General features: G+C 41.9%; 1 protein-coding gene across 1 annotated transcript in view; it reads left to right on the forward strand.

Annotated features, from left to right (window-relative positions):
* FGGY (FGGY carbohydrate kinase domain containing) overlaps positions 1-27612 on the forward strand; it is a 149258-nt gene that overhangs the window by 91835 nt on the left and 29811 nt on the right. The window contains exons 9-14 of the mRNA XM_081867225.1: positions 3008-3115; positions 4293-4354; positions 8743-8890; positions 10549-10623; positions 18529-18649; positions 22676-22770. Of these exons, the coding sequence (XP_081723351.1) occupies positions 3008-3115; positions 4293-4354; positions 8743-8890; positions 10549-10623; positions 18529-18649; positions 22676-22770 (609 nt within the window). The remainder of the gene's footprint in view (positions 1-3007; positions 3116-4292; positions 4355-8742; positions 8891-10548; positions 10624-18528; positions 18650-22675; positions 22771-27612) is intronic.

Genomic DNA, 27612 nt, shown 5'->3' on the forward strand with positions numbered 1-27612 from the left:
ATTTGGCTGGTGGTGGTAATGATCTGGCCTACTGGTGAAATCCAGTTCCCCAGAGTTTCTCAGCTGTCTTCAAACAGAAGATGACTGGTAGATACATACACTTGACCTGGAATCTTCCACTTCATAAAAGATAGTGGATCACGCCAAATGTCTTGAACACTTTCTTGTTGAAGCAATGGTTGCCATTTCTTATTACCTTTAATAAAGAAAGATCCAGCATAGAACTTGGTTTTGCTCTAAGACCTTATGAGTTTCTCTATCACTGACCAACAGAGATGAAATGGCAGCACAAGGAACCAGCTGTAGGGTTTCTCAATCATCATGCTCTTTCTTGTGAACCAGTGATAACTAGGATTATGCTAGTGGTGTGGGAATACAGTCCTGCATGGGAGAGAATCTTATTGTTGGAAATAACGTAGTCCCTGAGAGATGTACATTAGCCATAGTCTTGCCACCACCAGCTCTTCTTCCGCTGCATTGTGGAATAGTAGTAAAAGGTTAACTCTTTACTCATTAAAGGGTTGGGGAAGGGAAATGAAAAATAGAAATGGTAAAGCTTGAGTTTTTCTGCCCTCCCCAGTTTCCGCCTTCCTCAACTGGGGATTGCAAGTTTGATCATATGTAATGTGAAATATGGGTGGGCTTGTCTAGGGCGAAGACTTAAAAGCATGTAAGACATGGTAATTATCTGACTCTTGAGTCAGAAGTTACTACTGACCCACTCCTACTAGCACAATAATCAGATAATGATCCAGTGCTGTTTCATAAAAGTGTCCTCTGTTTGAGCCTGTTAACATGCTTCCTTGTCAGTGGAATTGAAGCAACTAGGCTGCTACTTCACGTATTTACTATTTAATTCCCTAACTTGCACAAATTGTTAACCTCAGATTAGACAGACATTGTCTCTTTATAATAGACAACCAGACTGCAGCTGGTACATGGCTGGGGTTGAATATTTATTGAATCACTTTTCATGTTTGTTTAAAATAGTGGCAAGAAAGAAACCAGGAGCCAATTACTCAGACTTCATATCACCACCTGTTAAATACCTTATCCCTTGTTTTTTAATTGAAGCGGTGAATGAGGGGAATCTTGCTATCTGCCCCCCACCCAATCCCAAAATACACTCTTTCCTGGAGATTGTAAAATCTCTTGGAACCATTGGTAGTCTTAATTTTACTGGGTGAAAGATTTAACATAAATTTGAATTACTTCTACTTCGATATTTATGTGCATTTTAACTTGCTAAGCTACAAATACCCCTAAATGCCCTCAAAGTACACAGTAGATGTCAGAAGCAGGCAGAGATAAGGCTGATTGAGTTTGTTAGGCTGAGTAGCAAATTGCATCTTTGTCTTACTGTAAAATAGTAGCAATTTAAAGACCTAGATCTAATGTAATTTCAGCCTTTATTCTGCTGCTTTCTGGGATTCTCCTTCTCAGGTAACAGTGAACATGAATAAAGTGTGCAAATACAGTGGTACCTCAGGTTACATATGCTTCAGGTTATAGACTCCGCTAACCCAAAATAGTGTTTCAGGTTAAGAACTTTGCTTCAGGATGAGAACAGAAATTGTGCTCTGGCAGCACAGCAGCAGCAGGAGGCCCCATTAGCTAAAGTGGTGCTTCAGGTTAAGAACAGTTTCAGGTTAAGTACGGACCTCCGGAACGAATTAAGTACTTAACCTGAGGTACCACTGTAGGCCACAAAATATTGTACAAATAATATTGTAATATCAGTTATTCTTTAAGGACATGTATTTATCTCTTTCTGACTGGGCAGATCCTCAGCGAAAGTGATCACATATTGTGGGAAAGGGAAATCTGGGGTGAGTGGGTGTATCTGAAACTCTGGAGTAATTTACTGGAAAGAGCAAATGGCCCTCAGCCAGATCCCCGAACCTCCTTTTATCCCTGTAGATTTTCTGGGAGAAGGACAAAATGATCCCTAGTGAAGAATAAAATGTCCACACCCATTGTCTGTGCCCAAAGATGTATTGATGTGCAAATCTTAATTGCGCCACACGTTTGTTGATAGTTTTTTGGAATGCATACAAATGGTATTTCAGTTGTAAGATGATATGAACATCTAAGTGTGTAACTAGAGCCAAGCTAGGGAGACGGAAATATCCTGTCCTGGCAAATTCTTGTGGGTATCCTCTAAAATACCAAGCCTGGCTGGAGATATTCAAAACCTGATGGTTTCCCAGAAGTACCAGTTAGTCTTTTAATTGGACTTTCCCTTTGAGTGCTGGCATAGGCACAAGGTAGCTTTGGGAACAGTGCAATAATAATTTATGGAATGTGGTTAAATAATGGAGTAGGACACATAATATTTAGACCTTCCTGAAACTGCTCAGAAAACACATTTTAGATTCATATTTACAGCCACTGTCCCTAAGCATAACTGGAAGGAGGGTTTCATTTTTTTAAAATAATAATTAAAAAATCCAGTTTCAGGAAAGGTATTACCTTTTGAAATAATTGCAGGAACTCTTTCTGTTCCGTTTTCAAAGTTAAGTAAGTAGAAAGTCAATGTTTCAAAGACAGCTTCTGACATTGGTGCCAATTTTAACAAAATATGGGGGAAACTGGGCTAGCTTTAGTAGTGAGTCAGTATCTTTACCCCTCTAACTTCATGCCCAGTTTATTATTTATTTGCTGCTGCCACAGAAGTTGTCCAGTTAAGTTTATTTCCTCAGATGCTTTTTTCCACGTTTTGCCATCATGTTTTCTTCCCTATTCATGCTGATCATGCTGCTTCATGGTAACTGCCACCACGAGGAGCCAGTTACATAGGTAGATAGTGTTTAACACAGGCATAGGCAAACTCGGCCCTCCAGATGTTTTGGGACTACAGCTCCCATGATCCCTAGCTAACAGGATCAGTGGCCAGGGATGGTGGGAATTGCAGTCCCAAAAGGAGGGCTTTTGCCTATGCCTGGTTTAACATGAACATGATGTGTGTGAAACTTTTAAGTATCTGGATTTTAATTTCCCTCTTCAGATAAGCAAGTCCCCTGTGTTTGTCCCTGGAGTTTGGGGGCCCTATGACTCAGCTATGGTGCCGGGATTCTGGCTAAACGAGGGAGGCCAGAGTGCTACAGGAAAGCTGGTGAGTTTGGCTTTCTCTTCACAGTAAAGAGTCTGAGTTAAAAAAGAATCGCCGCTAAGCTCCAAATGTGTTGGGAGCTAGTGGGATCGTATGAACTGCAATGGGAATCCCAGTAATTCTGATAAAGCTACAAGCTAGCTGGAGCTAGTTGTGGTAAGGGAACGTGTCCATTCAAATCTTATAATCATCCAATCACCTAGAACTGATGCATTACTGGTAATTATAGAAGTTATAATGTTGGTTCCTCATAAGCCATGGGAAGCTTTGTCCATGTTATCATGGTATGTCCTTCTGATTCTCAACAGAAGAAAGATTGAGGCAAAACAGCCTCTTCTCCCTACATCAGGAGATAAAGGAGCCAGAACAAATATTTGTATAGTTATTAACTTTTTTAAAACCTGAGACATAAACTATTTAAAATAAAAGCATGAAAGTGCCCATGGGCCGCAGTTCCACCCATCCTATTCTAATCATTATTTTGCTCGGACTGTTCTGTTGGTAATGAACGTGCGCTAGGCTTTCTTACCAGGAGAGTTGCTGAGGTCAAAGGGTATGCATTAAAAATGGGTCATTTTAGATGGGGATGGGGGGCAGTTATATGTTAGTTTAATTACCTGCCTGCTTACCTTGTGCTTAGTGGAACTGAGTGGGGCAGAATTTCCAGCACTTTTAATTTGGAGAGCTGTGGTGGTTGTTGTTGCTTTTGTGTGTGTGTGTCAATTGGCACACACATTTATGTTTGATAGTAAGGGAGTGTGTCCTGGAATGCGGAGCAAAGCTAGCCCGTTCTCAGGCATAGCGTCTCATTTCTCCAGCAGTAGGTGTGCAAGTCCCTGCTTGCGCTGTATATGCTGCTGTAGCTTGGACTGGCGCATAGGATGAAGCAAGCCAGAAGTTAATTTCTGTGCACATCTTTTGAATGCATAGTTGCATGAAAACCATGAAACACGTCTCTGTGATCCATGTAACTGGCTGCTAACATTGTAACTGCACACAACTCGGCAATACACACAGTATTTAGTTTTCCTTTAAGTTCACTAGCAAACCGGATTAAATACAGTTAAATTAGATTTATTTATTTTTTTTTAAAAAAAGTCAAGACACATGAAACTCTTACCGTATATCATGGACTGATATGAACACTCACCTCTGACTTACTTTTCTTTTCCCCCCAAAGATAGAGCATGTCGTCCAAGGACACGCTGCGTTCCCAGAGCTACAGACAAAATCTGCAGCCAGGTCACCATCCTTATTTCTTCATCATTTTACAGTCTGTCTTAGAAACAGCAGTTTGGCAGCCTTCCAGAAACTAGTTCAGCTGGAATGTTCCAGCTTAGCTGGGATGTGGGTTGGGCTGCTTCTCACCATATTAAGTTGTTTCCCTTTCCAACTGGCTTTTCAACCTTCCCATTCTGGAATACAATCTTTCTTGTTTTGAACACCTGAGGACTAATTCACGTGGGCATTTCTGATGTGCTGACGTCACCAGAAGTTGACTTTTTCCAGCCATTTTGTCCTTGTAAAATACCCTGACGAATGTTTGGGCAGTCTAGGTTTCGAGTGTTTCTCTGGAGCTGTTTACCTGGACACAAATTTTGCCTTTGCAAAATGGCTTCACGTATCAAATTGCCACCGTAGAAATCATTTCTATAGTCAGCTTTCCATCTGAGCTTTTACAAATGTAATAATAGAGGTAATGCAAGAATAAATGGTTGAAACTCTGGTGCTCTGAACATTCACCTTCAGGCTACAATACTTTTGTCCTAATGACAAATAGTATGCCTGGCCTTTTTGCTTTGCACATCAAAGACTTCTCTAAGTCAAGATCGGGTTTCCATGTAGGACAGCATATGCACCAAACCTTAGGCAGCCTCAGGCTAGCAGAATTTCACGTTTCAAATGTTAAATTCTAGGGGTGAGGTATAACTTGAGCTACCTTGCTATTGACATTTTGCTCTAGACATGAGTAGATGTCTAGGAAAAAAGAAAGAAACAAAGGCATTACATATGTTCATCCTGTGAGGTTGTTAAGCATAAGAGAAGAAAAAGCAACACTACAGCCATGTTAATTCTGACAGCCTATTACACTGTGGTTTACATGTTGGAAATGATTGTAGTTCTCATCCTTCTATTAAACAGTGGCCAGTCAATCATTTTGCCATGTGTCTAATTCATTTATTACTTAGAATTATATCCTTCCCTTCATCGCTTTCATGAGCCCAGAGCAGGCAACAACCATTTTAAAGCGGTAATATAATTAAACAAATTTACAATAAAACATTATATGGTTCTCTTCAGAACCATGTAACGTAATGGTGCGTAGGGTTCAGTCATATAAAGGCTGTGAATAGTCAGGCCAAGTCATAGACCTTGTTCCCTGCCCAATTATTTCTGTGGACAGCCATGCCCAGAGATAAATTCAGGGGTTGGAATTCTTGCCTTGTGTTGCAAATGTAAGATCCTCTCAAGACATGTATTCCAAGACAGGAAATATGAATCTCTGTGATATCTCTATTTCTTAGCATAGTGAAAATAAGACAGAGAAGAAGCTCTTGCACTGCCAGCAAGTGCATTTGAGATGCTGCACTTAGTTCTGTCCAAAGATGCTGGACAGAAGTTTGTTGGTAAAGAGACTTATAGCACTTACTGTCACAGGCATGTGCCCAATTGCAGTTCTGTAATGCTTTCCAGATGACTATTCTTTAAGGAAGTGAGTTTATAGTTGCAAACACAGCAAACAAGTCACATAAAATTACCATCCTTTCTCTCTACATATTACTTTGAACATCAAGTAGCTGTGTTGAATGGAAAGAAGCCAGGAGGGTCCTGAGTAGCTAAGTTTGAACATTACATCTACGGTAGATCATGTTATACCCACCTATTAAGGCACCTATGACCACTTTTGCAAGGTTGAGTCAGACATCTTTGCTGGGGTCCACAGAGGAAATTTTAGTCAAGCTTGGAATTTGCTAATTTATCCGAGTCAGAAAGTGAAAAGCAATGGAGAATCATACTCTGGTTAGTAGATTTTTTTGGTAAATGATGGGGAAAGTGGCATTGTTTTGTTGATGTTGCTGTTGTTGTTCCTAGTGCAATGGTGCCTTCAATGATTGTCGGGGAGCTGCGGGCAACAATGGCCTCTGTCCCCCTTTCCTTCCCTCCCTCCTCTGATGCCCTCACATCTCTGCCTCCCAAAGGATTGCACAGCTGTTTGTTGCAGCAGCCCTGGTTACAAGCTGCCCAGACGAATGGTGCCTCTGGGGCTGGCCAAGGAGTGCTTCACAGGTCCCTGTGGGGCAGTGTGAGGAGGCACTTCTTTTGGGGGCAGAGGGGGCAGCTCAGAGACCAAGGGCGACAGCCGTGGCTGCCCAGAGGATTCCCAAGGAGAGGCGGGAGGAGAGGAGACTAAGGGAACACTCCACAAGGGAGGGTGTTCAAAAAGGGGCGAGGGGCTGCCGGCTCTGCAGGCAAGGGGTGACATAACTGGGCTCCTGAGCCCCACAGGGGTGCCACGGAAAGAATGTAGTTGGTCAAGGGAGCCATGGACCCAAAAAGGTTGAAAACCTCTGTCCTAGTGCATTAAGGAGTTAATGTGTTAAGAATTTGAGCAGTCTGTAGTTCAAAGCTTGCTGCTGTTATGAACTAAGACTGGAGATGATCGCCCACCAACAACTCCCATTCTACAATATAAGCATAGAAATGATGTGCATATATCATAGCTGCAATAACAGAAGACTTGAGGTTCATGTTCTAGCATCTGCAGAGTGTACTTGTTTTTGAAAGGGTATTCAGTAGCTTTGAGATGCTGAAGCGGATTTGCCATTTGGATTAGAGAGTAATAGTCTGCATCAGCTGGGTGCCCTCCAGATGTTTTGGACTACAGTTAGCTCAATCTGCAACATGCTCACTGTGGCTGATGTGATTGTAGTTCAATACCACCAGGTTGGGGAAGGCTGGTCAACATGGCTTACTGTAAGGCCATTTTATATTTTCATACCTATGTGAAGCTTTTCAAAGTAAACAGCCTACAGTGCTATATAAATCTTACATAGCTGTTGTGGTTTGGGGAAGTGGCCTCCTACGAACTGAAGTTTTGTTTTTCCTTATATTTCCTAAACGAATTAAACTCAAACTATCTAGTGACTTAAGATTAAGGCTATGATATTGCCTTGAGACAAGATATTCCCACCAGGTTTCCCCTATTCCTCCATCTCAATGGAAGCGTGCTGTTTCTCAGCTGAGTCTTCTATCCTTTACACACTTATTCTGGGGAAAGTCCTCTTCTCCCTTCTGCTTGCCATCTTCCTCTTTGAAGGGCTATGGGTATAAAGAGACAAATAAGGCTACTAAGGAATTGTAGTAACTTACAAAACTATTGCTGTCACATAAAACAACCTTTAAAATATGTGAATAATGATATGAATTAGTTATTTTAATGCTTTCCAAGTGCACTTCATTTTGAATGATATCCTCAGATAGCAAACACATGGTAAGCCCTAATTGAAACAATGTGCAGCTGAATGCTTAAATGCAGAATATAAATATACAGCTGCAAGGAGGTCATAAGTCAGAGTAGTAAACACATGCCAAATTCCCTCAGGGAGCTCATTAGTGCATGACTGAATATACATGCAGAGGCTAAATGAATATCACTATTTGGACCTCCAAAACTGAGACAATGACTAATCAATTGTAATTAGAGGAAGATGCTCTCCTATTGACCATTCTTTCTGAAAATGAAGTCTTCTTGGTACTCCCTGGAAGGCAAAACTAACAGTAGAATTTTAAAAATCCATCCCTGATGTTTGTAAAAGCCTATTCCCAAGGTTTTTCCTAGAGCTTTATAAAGTGTGGTAATAGTAGCATAGTTTTACTGGCATGTCAGTGCATGCAATCGAAGGCTAGATTGCAATTCCCATGGATTTCAGTAGGATTTGGCTTGTTTTCACTTTCTTTGGATTTCACCCTCTGGGTACATTCCAGAGAAAACTAAGCACACTTTTAAGTTCCACTGATATGAATGGAAATTAAGCACTCTGAGGATTCTCTGGATTGCACCCAAGGCTTCCGTTGCTGAGCATGCTGTGTTTGCACTGTGCTTGCAAAATGCCATTAATATTCATGAGAAATTCCCATGATTTATTTCACGTGCAAACGTTCTGTGTTTAAATCCCATGCATGCAGCTAGCTCTCTGGTGATTTCACGAGATGTGGCAATTCTCAAGCTTGCCATGTAGGTGTAGCCGGAGAAGGGCTAGCCGTTGATCTATGTGGTCAGTGAGACTTAGCTGATTCTTTTGCAAGTGCCTGACTCAAATTAAATGAGATTAAACAAATGTGCTTGGGATCAGGATGCAAACCTCTTCTTAAGTGTTGCTATGATGAGATCCTAGTTCCACTTTTGATTCTTACCCATGCTGTTCAACAGTGCATACCTGAAAAGTAATATACTGTATTGATATTGTCTTCTCCTTCTCTTCACCTCCCTCTCCATATTTTAATTTGGCTTTGTAGGCCTTTTGATAATTTGTGTGTATATCTGTTTTAGGAGTACAGATCATGCAATATGTTCGAGGAATAACCTCTCTCCCACACCCCTTTTTCTTTTCTACTTGTTTTTCTTGCAGTGCTCAAAGTATATATACATACTTGAACGGTCACCTGGATCTGATTAAGAAATCTTTGCCTGTGGGTTTCCTCACTGTTGATTTACATGTTTGGCCAGATTTCCATGGCAACAGATCTCCCCTTGCAGATATTACACTAAAGGGCATGGTAAGAAACAGCCTGCCTTTGAAAACGGGTCAGAACAGAACAATGGGATAAAATGAGAGCTTGAAATGAGCATTTGTATTTTGAACATTACCATCCTTCTTTAATAGAAATCCCACTGAGTTTAGGGATTTTCCTTTCATTTATTGCTGTTGAAATTGGAACTTTTTTGAGCATGTAAAAGTTCAGGATACTTCCCATATCATATGACTGAAACGTAAGGAGGCATGTTTTGACACATTTTAAATTTTTAATCACATTAGTTTTGAGCTTTGCACAGCTTCATACGTTTCTGTAGGACTGGCCAAGCAGCTGAAGTATAGAAGAGCAGCAAATTTCAGATGAGAAGGCACATTAACTGTTAGCAGAGAAAACGAAAAGAGTGCTATCCCATCTGAAAGGCTACTTTCCCATACTGTCCACTTCCTGCATCCTTATTTTGACCCATGAGCCATTAGGCCTGCACAAGTTATACCTTCTCTGCCAAAGCAGTTTGCTTTCTTCCAGAGAAAGCAATTAAATGTTAAATCCACATTTAACATTAACAAGTGTAAACTCTTGTGCATTGGTTTTTTTGTGTGGGGGTTCTCTCCCCAGTAGCCAATTTCGGGACGCCCAGGGAAGGAAGGAAGAAAACCCCATTGCACAAGTAATAATATAATAATTTATAATAATAAAAATTTGTTATTTATACTCTGCCCATCTGGCTGGGTTTCCTCAGCCACTCTGGGCAGCTCCCAACAGAATATTACAAACACAATAAAACATCAATCATTAAAAACTTCCCTAAACAGGGCTGCCTTCAGGTGCCTTCTAAAAGTCAGATAGTTGTTTATTTCTTTGTCATCTGATGGGAGGGCGTTCCACAGTGCGGGTGCCACTACCGAGAAGGCCCTCAGCCTGGTTCCCTGTCATCTCACTTCTCACAGTGAGGGAACAGCCAGAAGGCCCTTGAAGCTGGACCTCAGTGTCCGGGCTGAACAATGGGGGTGGAGATGATCCTTCATGTATACTGGGCTGAGTCCATTTAGGGCTTTAAAGGTCAGCACCAACACTTTGAATTTGCTCGGAAACGTACTGGGAGCCAATGTAGGTCTTTCAGGACTGGTGTTATATGGTCTTGGCGGCCACTCCCAGTCATCAGTCTAGCTGCTGCATTCTGGATTCCACTTGCTGGAGTTCCTTAGGCGAATCCCACCTATAAAGTATAGTGTGACAATTAGAAGTAGCAGAATAAGGCAGGCTTGCACAACTCCCATCAGTCTCAGTCCGGGGCTGTTGAGTATTATAGTCCCAAACATCTGGAGAGGCACCAAGATGGATTCACAGTAAAATGAACAGTTCTCTGTTTGTGAACCTATATACTGATTTCATTGGAAAGTATGTTGGATGTAGGGGATGGGGATGAGAATAATGTTTAAAAATGCAATTGACCAGGAAAATATCACCAGATTGATTTGTGTTATTGCTCATTAAACTGGTGACTATCTAAGTATGCAGTAGCCCATCTCAGGAGAGGGGGGGAAGGTGCTATCCTATGACTGTTTGGGTGCAACTTGCAGCAACAAGCCTAGGACTCACTTTAGAACCTTGTTTAGCGAGAGAACTGGGAAGTACTGAATTCTCACATCAGGAAGTTTTTCTCCTCATTTTCTCTGCAGGTGGTTGGACTGACATTATCTCAAGGCCTGGATGATCTTGCTCTTATCTACTTGGCCACAATTCAGGCTATTGCAGTAAGTCACTGAAAACTGGCACTTTTACAATGCTTCCCTTCGTTATTCCCTTTAAAGAACTTAAACCAATGTTACTTCATCCCATTTTCAACTGCAAAACTGGTTTGTAATTATGAATTATGAATTTATTTACCAAGCAGACCCGATAAAAAAAGTAAATTTCCCAAGAAATTTCCTCTCAAAGTAAGTTCCCCCAGGATTTTGGAAATTTCATTCTTTTGTTCATATTAAAGATTGCTCGCCAAAAAAATAAAAAATTAATCCTTATTTCCCTAAGTTTGCAAAGTTGTCTCTCCTCTGAAGTTGTTGCAAGAAAGAGTTCAACCAGGAAATTTCTGTTCACTGAGAAATGTTGAGAAAAATATCAGTTTAGTTATGCTGGAGACCAAAGTAATTAATTAATTAAATAAATTTGTGTACCTTTCCTTCATCTGTAGATCTCAAGGTGGTTCACAACATAAAAATACAAGATAAAAAACACAAAGTACATAATAAAACACAAAACAAAAAAAACAAACCAATAACTCCTCTGCCTCATGACTGGTCTACATGGGCTATTGGTTTTACTTTTTTTTTTTTTTAGTTACATTCTTTAGGGGCAACCTCCAGAAGGCAGACTACTTCTTCTCAGGACAATAATGTAAAATATAAGAAACTGAATTTCACTCACTTTTGAGGAGCGAGATACTGTTACTTCAGTCCCTAAAGGTAAAAGGTAAAGGTACCCCCGCCCGTCAGGGCCAGTCGTGACCGACTCTAGGGTTGCACGCTCATCTCGCTCAAGAGGCCGGGAGCCGGCACTGTCCGAAGACACGTCCGGGTCACGTGGCCAGCGTGACGAAGCTGCATCTGGCGAGCCAGCACCAGCGCCGCACACGGAAACACCATTTACTTTCCCGCTAGAAAGCGGTCCCTATTTATCTACTTGCACTTTAACGTGCTTTCGAACTGCTAGGTGGGCAGGAGCTGGGACCGAACGACGGGAGCTCACCCCGCCACGGGGATTCGAACTGCCAACCTTTCGATCAGCAAGTCCTAGGCTCTGTGGTCTAACCCACAGCGCCACTTCAGTCCCTAGTGACAGCAATAATTAAGAGGCCACCACACTTTCCCATTCAGCAAACATGGGAAGAGATAAGAAGCACACTCTTAATTATTAGGAATTAATTAGACTTTCATCTTACTTTTCCACAAGGGATGGAATGACGGCTAGTAGGTCTTCCTGACAGCTGAGCCTTGTTGGCTTCCGATGGGTTGCTAGTCTTTGTTGCTATGTTTAATTTCTAGTATATTTTTCAGAATGAAAATAATCAGCATTCTTTTCTGCCCTTCTTAAAGACTGACGGTGTAAGTGGAGTACATTTGTCCACCTCTCTGTTTCTGTCTGAACTGTTGCCTGTGAACTATTAGTACTATTATGTTGTTTGTCGTCAACTGTATAACTGAATTCTGTTCAATTGAAATGCAAATCTTCAGCCTTCCAAGCACATTACAAATGCGAGATAAGGCGTGCTATGGAACGGAAATTCTTTAGCTTCCTGCTGTCCAAGTCAGCCATATTTTTGTGTCACCTTGGACGATACCAGTTGTTGTTGTTGTTCGCTGATGGGGGAGGGGCACACACAAAGGTGTGCAGGCAATACAGATTAGTTTTCGCATTTCCTCACATCATGGAACTCCACGAAGCCCAGCAGTGAGGGCAGATTCTGTGAATTCCACTTGTTTTAACAGTTCTCTTGACAAAAACAGGATTACTCCGACTGAACCTGGAATACATTACTGTTCGCCCTATTATTGCTCCTCTTTGGTGAGCGTAATGGCAGTGCACTTGGTACTTTACCATCCCTTTTAAATTTAAATAAGAAATGCAAGTGCTTTCTTGGAAAATGAGAACTACTGATAATGTCTCATGAAAGAGATTGCAGGCAACAACTTTCCAATGCCAAACAAGCACCGTGGCATTATTCTATGCTAATGAGGTGGAAGCTTTCTCAGTTGGATATCCTGGGAAAACCATCTATTATTCTCCAAGTGCTTCATTGCACATGGCTGCACTGTGCTTTGAAATTAAGCCTCTACTGGTCCCCTTTTCCCGTATCCCACTTTAGCGATTATTAAAATATATAATATATAAAATTAAAGGTGATGTCTTCTTAGATTTTTCTTCACAGATGGTTCTTTTCTCTGTGTACAGTGGTACCTCGGGTTACATACGCTTCAGGTTACATACGCTTCAGGTTACAGACTCCGCTAACCCAGAAATAGTACCTGAGGTTAAGAACTTTGCTTCAGGATGAGAACAGAAATCGTGCAGCGGTGATGCAGCGGCAGCAGGAGGCCCCATTAGCTAAAGTGGTGCTTCAGGTTAAGAACAGTTTCAGGTTAAGAACAGACCTCCGGAACGAATTAAGTTCTTAACCGGAGGTACCACTGTATTAGCAGTGTAAATTAAGGCAACAGAAAACCCAACTAATGAGAGGCTGTAATTTTCTCTAATTCTCAGAACGTGCAAATTTCCATGTTGGGTATTTTTTTATTTTTAAAAAACATGGTGTGTGTTTTTAGTAGATAGTTCACATTGTATCGGCACTAAATACAGACACATCACATCAATTTACAGTTGGTATTTGCGTTAGTCAAAGCTGCATGTTGCCTGCTATGCTTAAACATGAGTTTAACTTTAAAATCTAGCAAAAAAATGTAACTTTTGCCACTTATTGCTGACCTTCTGTTTTCTTTCAGTGAGAGACAGTGCAAAAAAAGGAGAAATTTGCATTTGATGTCTCACAGTTTGCATATTTCTATGCCTATGTCAAATTAACTTAGTTCAGCATTGAAATGGCTTCATTTCTAAGGGAAACCATTTCTCCCCCAGATAATTGTAAGAATAGTTTTTAGAGCGTCTTCTTGTAGAACATTAAATTGTTTTAAATTGTTTTTAATGTTATATTTTAAATTGTTCAAGCTCCATACAGTACAGAAATACAGTCCCCAGGGGGAGAAAAAAGTCAATGAGCTTTCAATCAAAGTTCAGTTCTACCCATAAGATTGCCTACAATTTGCAATTCATGGCTACAGCATAATTAGCACCTCCTGTGCAAACACCTGATTTACAATCCACATGGTGCGCTGAACTCTCAGTTCTGTTTTTACAAACCCAGAAACCATAATCCCTGCCCTTGCTGACCTGGAGTTTTTATACATTGGCACTGGAGAATGTTTGGCCTGCAGGCCTAATTAGGAATGGGATGGGCCCACGAGACCGTTCCCCACAAACCAAAGCCACCTGTGCCACACTTGATGCCCTATGTGATATCTGGCGAGGGGCAAGTACTGGCACAGCTACAAACAAAGGACACATACAAACCATATGGAGTGTAATTCCAATTGTTCATTTGGAAGTGGGGTTCCCTGTCAGTGCCGCTCAGGGAGTCCCAATGGTGCAGGGAGCTTGCTTTCAAGGAGACTCCCTATAAAACAGTGGATCAGCTGATTGGCTGTTACAGCAAACTGGATTGATGGCAAATTGGATTGGTGCTGGGCACTTGCCTTCACAGGGGCTCGCTGTACTGTCAGTCAGCTGATCCAAGGTTACAGGGATCCCCCTTTAACTTTTTCTGCCCACTTCTCAAAAGTTGACCTGCGGAGAGGAGGGGAATTACAGATCTGGCCTACTGGCCAAATCCAGTTTCCATCCCTGCCTTATTTTGTTTTGAGGCAGGCTTGCCAGACCCATAGTGGTAGTTTTGACTTCTTGCTTCCCAAGCTTTCCATTTCCCAGCTCAGCCCATAAGCTAATAAATGTTTCTGTCAGCAGTAGAGACACAAATGATATGGCCCACAAATGTCTTTTGATACAGCCCCCTCCTTGCCTGAGAAGGAATCACAGGTTACCCAATCCATAGCATCATTCAGCTGTGGTCAAATGCCATGCCACAGAAGAAGGGCAAAAATCTGGTCGGATGAGAAGGTTGCACTGCTTATAGTTCTCTGGATACAGGAGAGATTTGCACATCAGTTTTGGAAAAATGCCATTTTCAATAGGCTCTCTGAGGTGATTGCCAGTGGGGCTGCCACCTCAGTGCCACCCAGTGGAGGGGGAAAATGGATGCTCTGAAGTTTTTCAAGGTAGTCATCATTAAACATGACATGATTTGTTTGATCCTCAGTGGAACAATTCATAGTTTGTAGTTTGCTAAACAAACACTGGCTGAGCCCAGAGGTAGGGAATTAAGCAGGCTTGAGGATCACTTTGATCTGGTGTGCCAGATCCAAAAGTGGTCATCCCATCATGGACCTGCCTACCTGTCAACCACCTGAAAGCTAGGAAAACAGAGGGGCTTGCAATTGGTGCCGAATTTAAACAATGCTCTGTGCAATACCTGTTCTAAGAGATGAAGCAGGAGTGTGTGCTAAGCCATGTACAGTGGTACCTCGGGTTACAGACGCGTCAGGTTACAGATTCTGCCAACCCAGAAATAGTACCTCGGGTTAAGAACTTTGCTTCAGGATGAGAACAGAATTCGTGCTGCGGCAACCCGAGGCCCCGTTAGCTAAAGTGGTGCTTCAGGTTAAGAACAGTTTCAGGTTAAGAACGCACCTCCGGAAAGAATTCAGTTCTTAACCAGAGGTACCACTGTAGTTCCAATGGTCCTTTGGCAGCAGGGATTGCATTTGGTGCTGTTTAAATTTGCTTTGAATGTAAGCCTTGCTGGCATTGGCTGCACTGGGGGGTTCCAATCCCAAACTCATAATTGGAATCAATTCTAGTAGGGTTTGTATTCAGTGCTAAATTTAAAATTATTGCTGGAGACAAGCTCTACTGGTTTTGGCAGGGAATGGCCCCATTTGGGAACTCCTGTCGGCTCCCAAGTGGTCTGGCCTGGACTTAAAGCAGCACAGCTTGCATTTGGTGCCAAATTTAAACTGAGCCAATTGGAAACCATGTTTGCAAAGAGATGATTGGAGAACAGTCACAATGCTTTCAGTTGCTGCTTCGTACCTATGACTTTACCTGACATCAGGTGCCTGGGAGGTAGATGCTGCTGGTGAAAAATGTCTTTGCAAGTCAAAGGAGGAACATGGCATGGCAGGCATGGGTTTGGTGTGACATGTATATGTGGTCATTTCTGTCTATGTTAACATTCAGGGGTATACTCTAGACGTTCATAAATGTGGATTGTGGAGATAGGAAAAGGATATTATTGAGGTGATCATGAGAAACTTTCTGTTAAGGGCAATTATACTTGTATTCTCAAGGCAAGATTAAAAAAATATATTAAAAAGCTTATTCTTTCCATAATCGAAATTGTGGCCCTCTGGCTTAAAGCACTCAAGACGAGTGTCAGTAAAGATGTTATGGATTTCATTAGCTGAGCTTATAGTTGCTACAGTTTGCCAAAACTACCTATCTTAAACCAAAATACCCTTGAAACACAATCCTGCCATAATAAACAGCTGAAGCTTAACTTGCTTTCCCCTTCTTAAATAACCAGTCTGGGTCTGAAGAAACATTTTCTGCCGATTGTAAAGCTTCCTGTAAACTTTGGCCACGCTTCAAAAGAGGTTCGGCATAAAAGCTGAGGGAATTCCTTACTGTTTCGGTCTGGCAAGGGGTAGATTTAGCAGAAGTTTTGCTTTTGACGCTTTGGCTTTCTTCAATCCTAAATGTTGAGTTGAAACTCAGAAATTAAAGTAGCAGAGTAACACCAGTGTTCATGTAACAACTGTGTTTGTCAAATAACACCCATAGCTGACATGAGAAACTCATGCATTCCTGGTTCATTTATACAGCAGTGGATGTCTCCGGACAACTGACCAAATATTAAGTGTTGTAACCAATGAAGTTGTGCCGTACATGCAAAGACTTGCCCTTGTGCAACAGAACTTCCCTCCCTCTCCTCTTTCTCCACCCTTCCATATGCTCTGGACGGTTGAGGGGAACCCCCAGAACAGATTTGTGGTATCTACGTGAAAGGGACAACTTTCTTGGATACAGTACTATTTTATTTTATTTTGTCCTATTCTATTCTATTCTTAAATGAATTCTGGAAGAAGAAAAAACAGAATTTGGTTGGCATCGCCACTATATCTTGAAATGTAATTTCCCTGTTTTTTACACGTGGGACGTCACAGTAACATTTTTTATTAGTTTACTTGACCCCTCCATGGCTTAATTTGCCTTATATCTAGATCCATAGACTCCTGTTATGAAAAAGAAGGCAGCATGGGCTTTTGTTGAGTACTTGCGTATTTTCAGTACTGTTTGTCTGATCTTGAATTTTGTGAGCCTTAGATGTATATTAAATGTCACAAAAACGATGGTGAGCAAGTGCCAAGGTGATTCTCTGCAGTTCTATTTCTGTGAACAGCAAGTGGATGTTCTTTGTTAAAAGAGTAGAAAAATACCAAAGCCAGTGACATATGATCTATCAGTAGAGCGGGCTTCCAAGCAGAGATTGCCCCAGCAACTCGCAGTTCCATGTGTGGTTATGGCTCTGATCAAAAGGTTCCTAAAAGGTAGAAGACTGTTTGCCTGCTATTGTGCTTCTGGTGCTTTCAATAGTTCCCTGCTTGGGTGGGGGCACTCAGTGAAATAAATCTTCTTCCCCGTACTATCAATTATTTCTTCAATGGGTAACTTGCATGTCTCTGGATCAGACTGAAAATCACCTGTCTACCCCAAAAATAAAAAATAAAAAACCACTGCCCAGCTTCTATCTTGAATGGTACACATATATAAATTCCCAGGAAACTCATGAACAAGGCATATAAGTAATGGTCATACCCTTCTTGTTTGTCCCCAGCACCTGATTTTCAGTGGCATTTTGGCTTTGAATATGGAGGTTCTGTTTAGCTATCAGGAATAAGAGAAGTGGGTAGAAACCTCCCTGAATTTTCTTTTTGAAATACAGTGGTATCTTGCGTTACAGATGCTTCAGGTTACAGACTTCGGTAACGCAGAAATAGTACCTCGGGTTAAGAACTTTGCTTCAGGATGAGAACAGAAATCGCATGGCGGCAGTGGGAGGCCCCATTAGCTAAAGTGGTACCTCAGGTTAAGAATAGTTTCAGGTTAAGAACGGACCTCCAGAACAAATTAAGTTCTTAACCCCAGGTACCACTGTAGCTGTTTCTACGTGTGCCATCACCATCACGAGCTATGGGGATCAATAATTGTTTGCTACATAAAGAATCTTGTGTATGTGTTTGTCCCAAGCCTGATGCCAGTCATGGGAGAAGTACTGCATGTGGTTGTTCCATTGTGAATTTCACCATGAAAGATTAGGGCATATGACGTTTAATCTGAAAAAACCAGGAAGCTCACTAATACAGAGTCACTGGAACTGGTTCTCATTGGCTGCTTTCAGAACATGATAAAGCATTTACCATGATGTGCACAAGTCTATGTGAACCTCTGGTCTGAAACCTCTGGTCTGAATGCTGCACTCTCCCAACACCATAATAAGGTGGAGTTCAGAGGTGTTCATTTCCATTATTGATTAACCACAGTTTATTGTATCAGTCAGCAGGAAAAAAAAGGGGTTATGAAGCTAGCTTGCTTCAGTAAACAATAGATAAAATGTAACCATGGTTTAGGTTTGCGCTGTAGCACTAAACTGTGCTTAATTGAAATCAGATGCAAAAGCATTTGATCACATCCTGGCATGTGAACCAGAGGAGGAAAGGGAAGAGTGTGAGTCAAAGGCTCACCTGAGCTCATTCTTGTCACGATAAAGTATGGTTAATCACAACATCTGACTGTAGCCATTATCTTTTCTAGGTGTTTTCAATGTTTTTCTACCCTTCTTCAATGCTAATAGCCAACAACCCAACTCTTTAAGTAGCTGTTTTTCTTGTAGCCTCTTTTCTTAATTGTTTCTTTATTTTCTCTTCACACTCAAGCTGGGAACAAGGCATATTGTGGAAACAATGCAAGCTGCAGGGCACAATGTCAACACTCTGTTCATGTGTGGTGGGCTGAGCAAGAACCCTCTCTTTGTGCAGATGCATGCAGACATCACTGGTAAGTTTAGAGGATATGGTTAAGGAACAGGATCTACTACCTTGTCGTTGTTAAGGGGGAAGAGAACACACAGGCCTACAGCACTGGTGGGGAACTCTGTTCTGTACAAAAGCTGCATTCTCCTCTGGCAGCCTTCCTGGGGCCACATTTAGAGGGGCAAGGAGGGCCAATGGTGGGTATGGTCTTTGCAGGATGGATGCGGCCTGGAAAATTGAAACGAGCAGAAAAAGAAATTTAGATTACTGTAACACATTATATGTGGGGCAGCCTCATGGTTCAGAAACTTCAGCAGGTGCAGAATTTAGCAGCCAGGATGCCAACCAGTACAATATGGTTTGAGCACATCACGCCAATCCTGGCCCGACTGCACTGGCTGCCAGTTAGTTTCCTGGCCTGATTCAAAGTGCTGGTTTTGATCTATAAAGCCTTAAATGGCTCAGGAACGCAATACCTCAAGGGCTGCCTCTCTCCATATGAACCGACCCGGACCATGAGATCATCATCTGAGACCCTTCTTTGTGTGCCTCTTCTATGAGAAGTCTGGAGGGTGGTAACACGAGAACAGGCCTTTTCTACTGTGGTTCCAAGTTTGTGGAATAGTCTCCCCAGGGAGGCTTGCCTGGTGGCTTTGTTAAATATCTTTAGGGCGGCACTGGGCAAAAACATTCTTTTTCTCCCAGGCCTTTGGCTAATTAAGCAATCTATGGCTTTTTAAACTTGGGGGTGTATTGTTTTTTATTATGGTGTGTATTTTTATGTTTTTCTATTGTAAACCGCTCTGTAATCTTCGCATGAAGGGCAGAATAGAAATTATTATTATTATTATTATTATTAATCATAATAGAGCTTGGTGGGCCACATTTGGCCACCTGACCTGATGTTCTTCAGTCCCGGCTTTTAGTATGATCAGCTGTGAAGGTTTTATAAATAAAATGCTGTAGTCCTATTAATAACTTTATAAACCATTGTCCATCTGTGCCTCATTAGAATAATTTACACAGAAAATATTTAGTCAGTATGAAAATATTTAGTCCAACCCATCAGAATGTTCTCCAACATAACCCCACATTGATATGAATAGGTGTTGCCAAGGAGCAGTGGTTGTGTGTAAGAGATGTTTCTGGAGGTTCTGAAAAGGAGAACCAGAATTATCAAGGGCTTGAGCAACTCCTCTATTGAAGGAAGGTTGCAACATTTAGAACCTTTTAGTTTAGGGAAAAGGTGAGTGAGAGGGAACATTCAGAAAGTGGGTCATGAAAAGTACTTCACAGAGCACATTGATAAACTCACTCCCACAGGAATCAGTGATGACCATCAACCTAGCTAATTAGAGCAGGCTTCCTCAACCTCGGCCCTCCAGATGTTTTGGGACTACAACTCCCATGATCCCTAGCTAGCAGGACCAGTGGTCAGGGATGATGGGAATTGTAGTCTCAAAACATCTGGTGGGCCGAGGTTGAGGAAGCCTGGATTAGACCAATTCATGGAGAATAAGGTTTATTGACAGTTACTAGCCATGATGGCTATGCTGTGACTTCACAATTGAAGGCAGCAATGCTTCTGAATACCAGTTGCTGGAAACCACAGGAAGGGAGACTGCTCTTGTGTTCTTGTCCTGCTTGCAGGTTTCTCACAAGCCTCTGGTTGGCCACTGTAAGAAGAGGATGCTGGATCTGATGGGCCATTGGCATGATCCTGCAAGCTGATATATATAGGTTGAAAATAAATCTGTTAAGTTTCATCAATTGTCAGTTAATACCATTGGTTTGAGTGCGTCAAATCTGTGGCAGTAGGTTTGTAAGGGGGTGCCTTTATTTTACAGCAATATTAATTGATTTGCAAGCTTTCGGCACTTTTTGAGACTCAAACTTTGCACATTTTAACCAGCAGAAACTGCTTAATAAAATGCAATGTGCCCTACTTTAGGGGATGTATTTTATTGGGCCTGCATGACAAAAAACCTTATAGGAAGTTAAGTGTTTGTAAGAAGAACATGTCCCAAATTAGGATAAACCCAGCCTTTATCCAGGGCTATCTTTTAAACATCCATTATGCTGTTATCATATGTTTTTAACCTGTGGAAAACATCTTTCCTTTGTTCTACAGCTTTGAGAGAAAAAACAAAACGATGAACCATACAGATTCTTTTCCCCCCTCTTTCCTCCCCCATTGCCGCCTTCTTAAGAAGAGCCAATGTGGTTTAGATCAAGTTTAAATCTTGGATTCTAGCTATTTAGCAGGGAGATTTGCATCACTTGAACATCAAACCAGACTTCCTACCTTGATGCAGGAAGAAAGATGGAAATCAGCATTATGTAATTACATTTCACAAAAGCAGAAAAGGTGAACCAAATGACACAAGGTCTTGACCTAGGCTGGATGTACGCAACAGACTATTGCCACAGTGGTGCTTTCTATTAGTCAAACAAGATTTTATCAAGTCCACACCTTTCCTTATCTAATTCAAATAGCCTTGGAATTGAGAGCTGCTTTCTGATGTCTAAAATTAAAGCTCTATTAATAGATAATTCTGATTAAATTTTAAACCAAGGTTCTTTGACTGTATCTAATGGCCATGTACAATGTAGGACAAAGAGGCCTTTCTGCGGCCTTGGAATTTTTCCTGTTTGTAGGAACTGTGACTGACGGGGGATGTCAGAGTTCATCTGACTAGAATGCTCCGGGTTCTCTTGCCCTCATTAAAATCTATCCGATAAAATAGTTAACATTCCTGTATCAATCCCCTATTCTTCCAGGAAAATTCTGAATATATTACTGTTAAATGCAAGCTCCCATTAGCCAATTATGCAGGCTACCAATAGATAATTTCATAGACCACTTAAAAGCCTCAGATTCATATTGTTCAGATGGTAAGATGAATGCATTCATTGTGAAGACACTTGCAGAGTAGCAACACAAGCAGCCAAGTTTCAAAGTACATTTCAAACGTGCCAGCTGTAAACTCAATTCTTAATTTAGCTCTCTGATAAGTTTAAACAAGTTTCTGTGTCAAAACATTTTTGCCACCCAGAACCTCCATATTTCATCCACGCACTGTCTAGGGTCACACTGCTTTCCAGTGTCAGAACTAGCTGGGAGCAAAATAACCCTGAGTGGGAGGTTGGGGGAGAATTCCTGGGCAGCAGCAAAGTTAAGTTCTTCTTTCTTGCTCAACATAAAAAGAGGCCTGCGGGATCAGACCAAAGGCCCATCTAGTCCAGCATTCTGTTCTCAAAGTGGTTGATAGGATGCCCATGGGAAGACCATAGGCAGAACATAAGTGCAGCTTTGTCCTCCAGATTTCTGTATGACTAGGGACATCTCACGGGGTCATTTGAGAACCAGCCTGTGTCTTCCTTTTTAAAGTTTCCGTGTCACCTTCTCTGGTTCCTTATCATTGTCTTGGCAAACTGGCAGCTCCTGTTTTTCTACACACTGGCATGGTGCATAGTTAAAACCCGAAAGGACACTCATGTCTCTACAACAACAGAAAATGCCCCCAAGTACCTTAAAAGTAAAGGACCCCTGACCATTAGGTCCAGTCGTGGCTGACTCTGGGGTTGCGGCGCTCATCTCTCTTTATTTGCCAAGGGAGCCGGCGTACAGCTTCCAGGTCATGTGGCCAGCATGACTAAGCCGCTTCTGGTGAAAAAGAGCAGCACACGGAAACGCCGCTTTACCTTCCCGTCGGAGTGGTGCCTATTTATCTACTTGCACTTTGACATGCTTTCAAACTGCTAGGTTGGCAGGAGCAGGGACCGAGCAACGGGAGCTCACCCTGTCGCAGGGATTTGAACCGCCGACCTTCTGATCAGCAAGTCCTAGGCTCTGTGGTTTAGACCACAGTGCCACCCGCGTCCCAAGTACCTTATAGATCCACCCAAGTGCCAGTGCAATCACACAGGCGACCGTGTCAACAGAGGGTATACAGATAATAATCCTCCAGCTGGTTTTTTTTTGCTTTTAATCGTCTTCACGCCGCCCCCACTTTGAGCATTCTAACAGATGTGTGTTGTTTTTGTCTAGGCATGCCTGTTGTCCTGGCCCACGAGGTGGAGTCTGTTTTGACGGGCGCTGCTATTCTCGGAGCCTGTGCTTCTAAAGATTTTGCTTCTCTGCAGGTATGTAATCAGAGGAAGTCTGGATGTGAAAGCTTAAACTCTGCACTTTTCTGCTTGGCCTTGCCTACATTATAATTTAGACTGGGTGGGGAGGAATTGTAGGCTCTGTTCCTCACAAAGCCCAACGCTTTCATCCATAGGTCTATTAACCAGCTTGGCCTGGTTAGGTTAAATAAGGAGATGGATCTCAAACAATTACATTAGTTTACTACAACTGGGACCTGCAGCAAACTGTCACGGTGTGGAATGCTCCTGTTCAGGACACCACCCAGCCTATCATGCCCTTTCCATTTCTACTCCATTCCACTCATCCTCCTCCAAAGGGAAACAGTGTAACAGGATGGTAATGGGTGAATTAAGATGGAATTGGCCCTTTTTGCTGTAAAAATGGTGAGTCTGGCCCCAGGGTATTTGCCCACCCACTCGCTTGAATTTCACACTGCTCTAAAAAAAATTGTTACAGTAAAGTCTGCTATCTAATTAGGCAGATTTCTATATGTGGATATAAAACCCAGGCTTTAACTAGAACATTAAAACTCCACTGTTGGGTAATTTTGCCGAGGAAGAACTACCTTGGACATCTGGTCTCCATATGGCTGCTTTTCAAAGACTTTGGGAAGCCTTCTTTTTCTTATCTCTTGCCACCATATCTGTGCCACAAGCAATGTTGTAGCAAAGGGGAATGAAAACGATGTGTCTCTTCACTGATGCACACCCACATGTGCAAAACGCCCGGGGAGGGTGGGGGGACCAAAATCTCTCCTTCCTTAATCTCTGGATTATCTCTTAGTTTCCGGAGAAGAGAAGAAAATCCTTCCTGAGCAAATGTTTGGCCGTATATTATTCTTTTCATTTCTCCAAGCCTTCCCTTCATGGGAATGCCTTCTCATTCATTTTCTAGAAATGCAATAAAACAGACAGATTGTGACCTGCATAGCACAATGCAGGTGTCTTGTTGCTCAATAGAAATACTTGACACACCCTGGATGCTGAACACTTTATTCCACCCAGCATGTCAAGGATTGGCAGTTATGTTTTATATAATACTTGGTGAAGAAAGCGCTTTGCTGCCGCATTCCCAAAAATCTTTTCCCAGTTGGTTCTTAAATAAGAGTAGCCTATCCAGTGTTTCGATGACAATAGCTCATATTTTCAGGTGGAGAACGTGGGCTGAGAGTGAGTTGGAATATGAGCAAAAAATTCCCAATTCATTTCTCTACAACTGATGACTGATAATGGGCATTAAATGGCCTGAATTGGTGATAATTCCTCTATGGCTTCTTTTACCAGACAGCTGGATGATTGTATACATTTCAGTGGGATCTTCAGAATGGAATTGCATGCTCCAGCTCCACTATGTTTCTTCAAGACTTATCTGTTGCTGCTGCTTGGCTAAGCAGCTCTGGAGGTCTACAATTTCCCTTCTCTTAACTCTTTCCTTGCCATCATTTTCTTCCTTCAGCTCCTCCCCGTTGCTTTTCTCCAGCTCAGGTCCCAGGTCCATTTCCGTGATAGAAACAGACCTGGATCCCTTGCTGGAGGTGGGCAGCAGGGAGAGAGTGTTTGTTGGAGGAGGAAAGCAGTGGGTGAGGCTAAAGATTCAAGCGCCATTCTTGTGCCCTTTGCTTATCCACAGGCAGCAGGATTCTGTGGATGTCCTTTGAAGGCACACTGGAAGTGCGGAAATGAACCTGTAGCTCCACCCTCAGTTTAGCTGCCAAAGAGCCAGCTCTGGCTTTTGCAAAGCAATCCACTCCTACAATTCTAATATACAGTATACAAGTGACAATGTCAGGGGAAAGAACAAGACCCTGTCTTATTTGGCAATAGCCCAGTTTTATTCTTCACCGTAACTAACTTTTTTGGACAGAGTTTATATATTTGGGGTTAGGATTATTATTGTTTTATAAAAAAACAAACCATGCCGTTTATTTTTCTACTGTGCATTAAATCATTTCAGTTGCATTTATGCAGCCTAATGGCCAGCTTTCTTTTCATCTTGATTTCCTAAAGCGGATTTAGAGAGAATTTAGAGAGCTGTGTACAGGGAAGAAGAGATACTGATAGTATTTTCCTGGAATCCTTGAACTTGTTGAGACAGAAAATTAGAGGAAGAGGGCATGTAGTTTGAGCAAGCTGATTGCAGATTGGTAGCGTTCCTTCCAAAGGCTGGTGGAAGTACCGGTCCTGCAGTGATAGACCTTCCCCTCCCCCCTCGCTGTGAACTTTTGGCACGCCTCTTAACAACAACTTATCTATTAAGTCATTAACTGCAGTTCAAAAGAGTTAATTTTAATAATAGCTTTCCCCTCTGGAAAGATGTTTAATGACAATGGCAATTTGGCTAGGCTATAAAGAGGTTTGGATGCTCAGGCAAACAAGTAGATATTGCGCCTTTGTGCTTCAGTATCAGGCAGTGCTATTCGCACAACAGGTTGTGCATACGGAACGTCCCCTGACGGCTGAGTGAGTGGAAGGACCCCTCTCACGGTGGGTGGCTTTCTGCACTGAATTTTCAGCTCCACCAAGCAAGCTGCTGTTTGCTGAAATGCTTCCAAAACTGAGACTTTCCTGCAAATTTAACAACCTTGTTATCATGAGGATACATGAGCCCAAGGCTGCCATTACTTTTCCAGAGTGCCAAGCAGTTCTCCTGATCTGTAGCCACCCCTACTGTTCTTTTCTTTTGTTTGACTGTATACCTTTAAAGAGGAGGAAGAGGTAGGCACCATGTTTTAATAGCTTAGTAGACCACATTGGAAGAACCATAGACACAATTGACTTGTGTCTATTGAATCAGTCCAAATCTCCTACACTCATCTCATAAAAAACAACAACTAAAAAACTCTTATATAAACCAGGATAAATTCCTAATTAGTTACTGTAAGCATCTTGTGTAAACATAATATTGAAAAAGAAAAGTTAATTAATCATTTTGTTGGCTTGCTGTTAATGCATCTCTTACTGAAAGTCTCCCAGAGTGTCAAGGCGTATCTTAATTTCTGTTTCTTTAATCATGGGGCTGTTGTTGGGCAAAGACGAGAGAGATCAGGTTCTGAAAAGTCGTGTTGGCAGGCAGAACTAGGTTAAGATGCCCTAATCACCTTGTTTCATTATTTGCCAAGAACTGGGCTAAGTTCACACTTGCATTGTTAGGCTATAATTTAAAACAGAGTTAACTAAGAACATTTTGGATAAGAACAAGTGCTTTCTTTTTTCCTTAATGCTCTGGATAGATACTCTGGGTTTCTTTTTACTAATTTAGTCAATACCCTTCCCCACAGAAGCAGAAGCCATTCTTTTTACCTACGGACCAAATGGGGAAAGTGAATACACACATCACAAAAAGCAGCCTCAGTATGGACATAGGGACCATTTTCATAACTTAGTGCAAAACTCAGGATTTCCTAAGTGAGGCCAGCTGACGTTGTAATGGCACAAGGTAGAACTAGTGCATCCTTTGCTGGCAGCTATTTTGATGCACCTGTTGGTTTCCATATCAGGTTCTTTGTTTTCTGGTTTGTCTGGCAACAGATTTGCCAGGGAGAACTCTTTTCTAATCATAAAGATGAGAAACATTTCTGACAATGATACTGGTTTGTTTCCTGTATTCTACCTAGTCCCTATTGTAAAATGGTTTGTTCTTCTGGTCGCTCGCATCTTGACATGATATTAAAGGAACCTCTGCTTCTCTAATTGTTCATCAAGAATCAAGATCTCAAAAGTGTTTGGATTCGCCGCCAGCAGACTCTTCTTAAATTCCTCAAAAACCATTGCCTTGACAGGGAACTTTAAAGAAGGCGAGGAAGTGGTATTATCCGTCCTCTTTCCTAGGGGTATCTTGATATAGCTGTTATTTTTTCAGGGCGTTTCTTCAAGAAAATAGAAACTCATAACATGACTTGAGCTCTAAAAGTGACCCCTCTGCAGTATGGTTGTAATACCTGTGTTGGTGCATCCATTGCAGATTCATCTAATTCAATATTTTTTATCACACATGTGCATTTGTACACACATGAAAAAGTGTGCTTTGGTTCTGTAAGTGTAATAGTGATACATGCACCAAGCGGATGGGATTTATCTGCAGCTCCCCCACGTGTGTAAGCAAATGGACATTTCTTTCCATTTGGAAAATGGACATTGCAGTTTTAGCCATATATATTTCAGCTCTCAGCTCTGTAGGAGGGTTGTTGTTTTTTTGTTTGTTTGTTTTGAGGTATATGGTTTTCCTTTGTGCTGGTATTGGATGAGCAATTCCTTGTCTGCTGGAGCAACTGACCTGGAGGCGTAATGGGAGGTCCCTACAATTTACAGATTCAGCATGGCTTTAGGATAGCGTGATGTTCTCACAAGCAGGTTCAGATCATTAGCCTCATGTGCCATTGCTGTTTACCTGACATACGATATGGGTTGACATCTGTTGCCCATCTCTCTTGCTGAGCACTTGCTTTGCTTTACTTACGGCTGTGCTCTGGTAGCACCGCCAGAGAAGAAAGAAAGATATTTTATCCCTGTTCTTCTTGAGCAAAAGCAGTTTGCAGGTCACCCCTAATTTGTTAGGCTTGGCAATGTTCTGTCATGCTGGTTTCTCCCCTAAGCAAATGAATCAGGGGCGAAATTTAAAGAACCCTGCCGACACGTCCCCCAGCTCGAAAGCGTTTCCGTCAAAATGCTATGTCATCTATGTTAGGTGCTGTCATGCACTTGATGTATTATCAGATTCGTACGTGCTGTACAGTAGTGTTTTGTTAGTTGTTGCACTGCATGATTTGTAGCCATTTTATACCTATAGCAATTAATAGATAAAAACTTGTCTAAGCAAAAGCGGCAGGCTGTAACAGT

Source organism: Podarcis erhardii (genome assembly GCF_964252035.2).
Source record: "Podarcis erhardii genome assembly, chromosome: 6".
Taxonomy (NCBI): domain Eukaryota; kingdom Metazoa; phylum Chordata; class Lepidosauria; order Squamata; family Lacertidae; genus Podarcis; species Podarcis erhardii.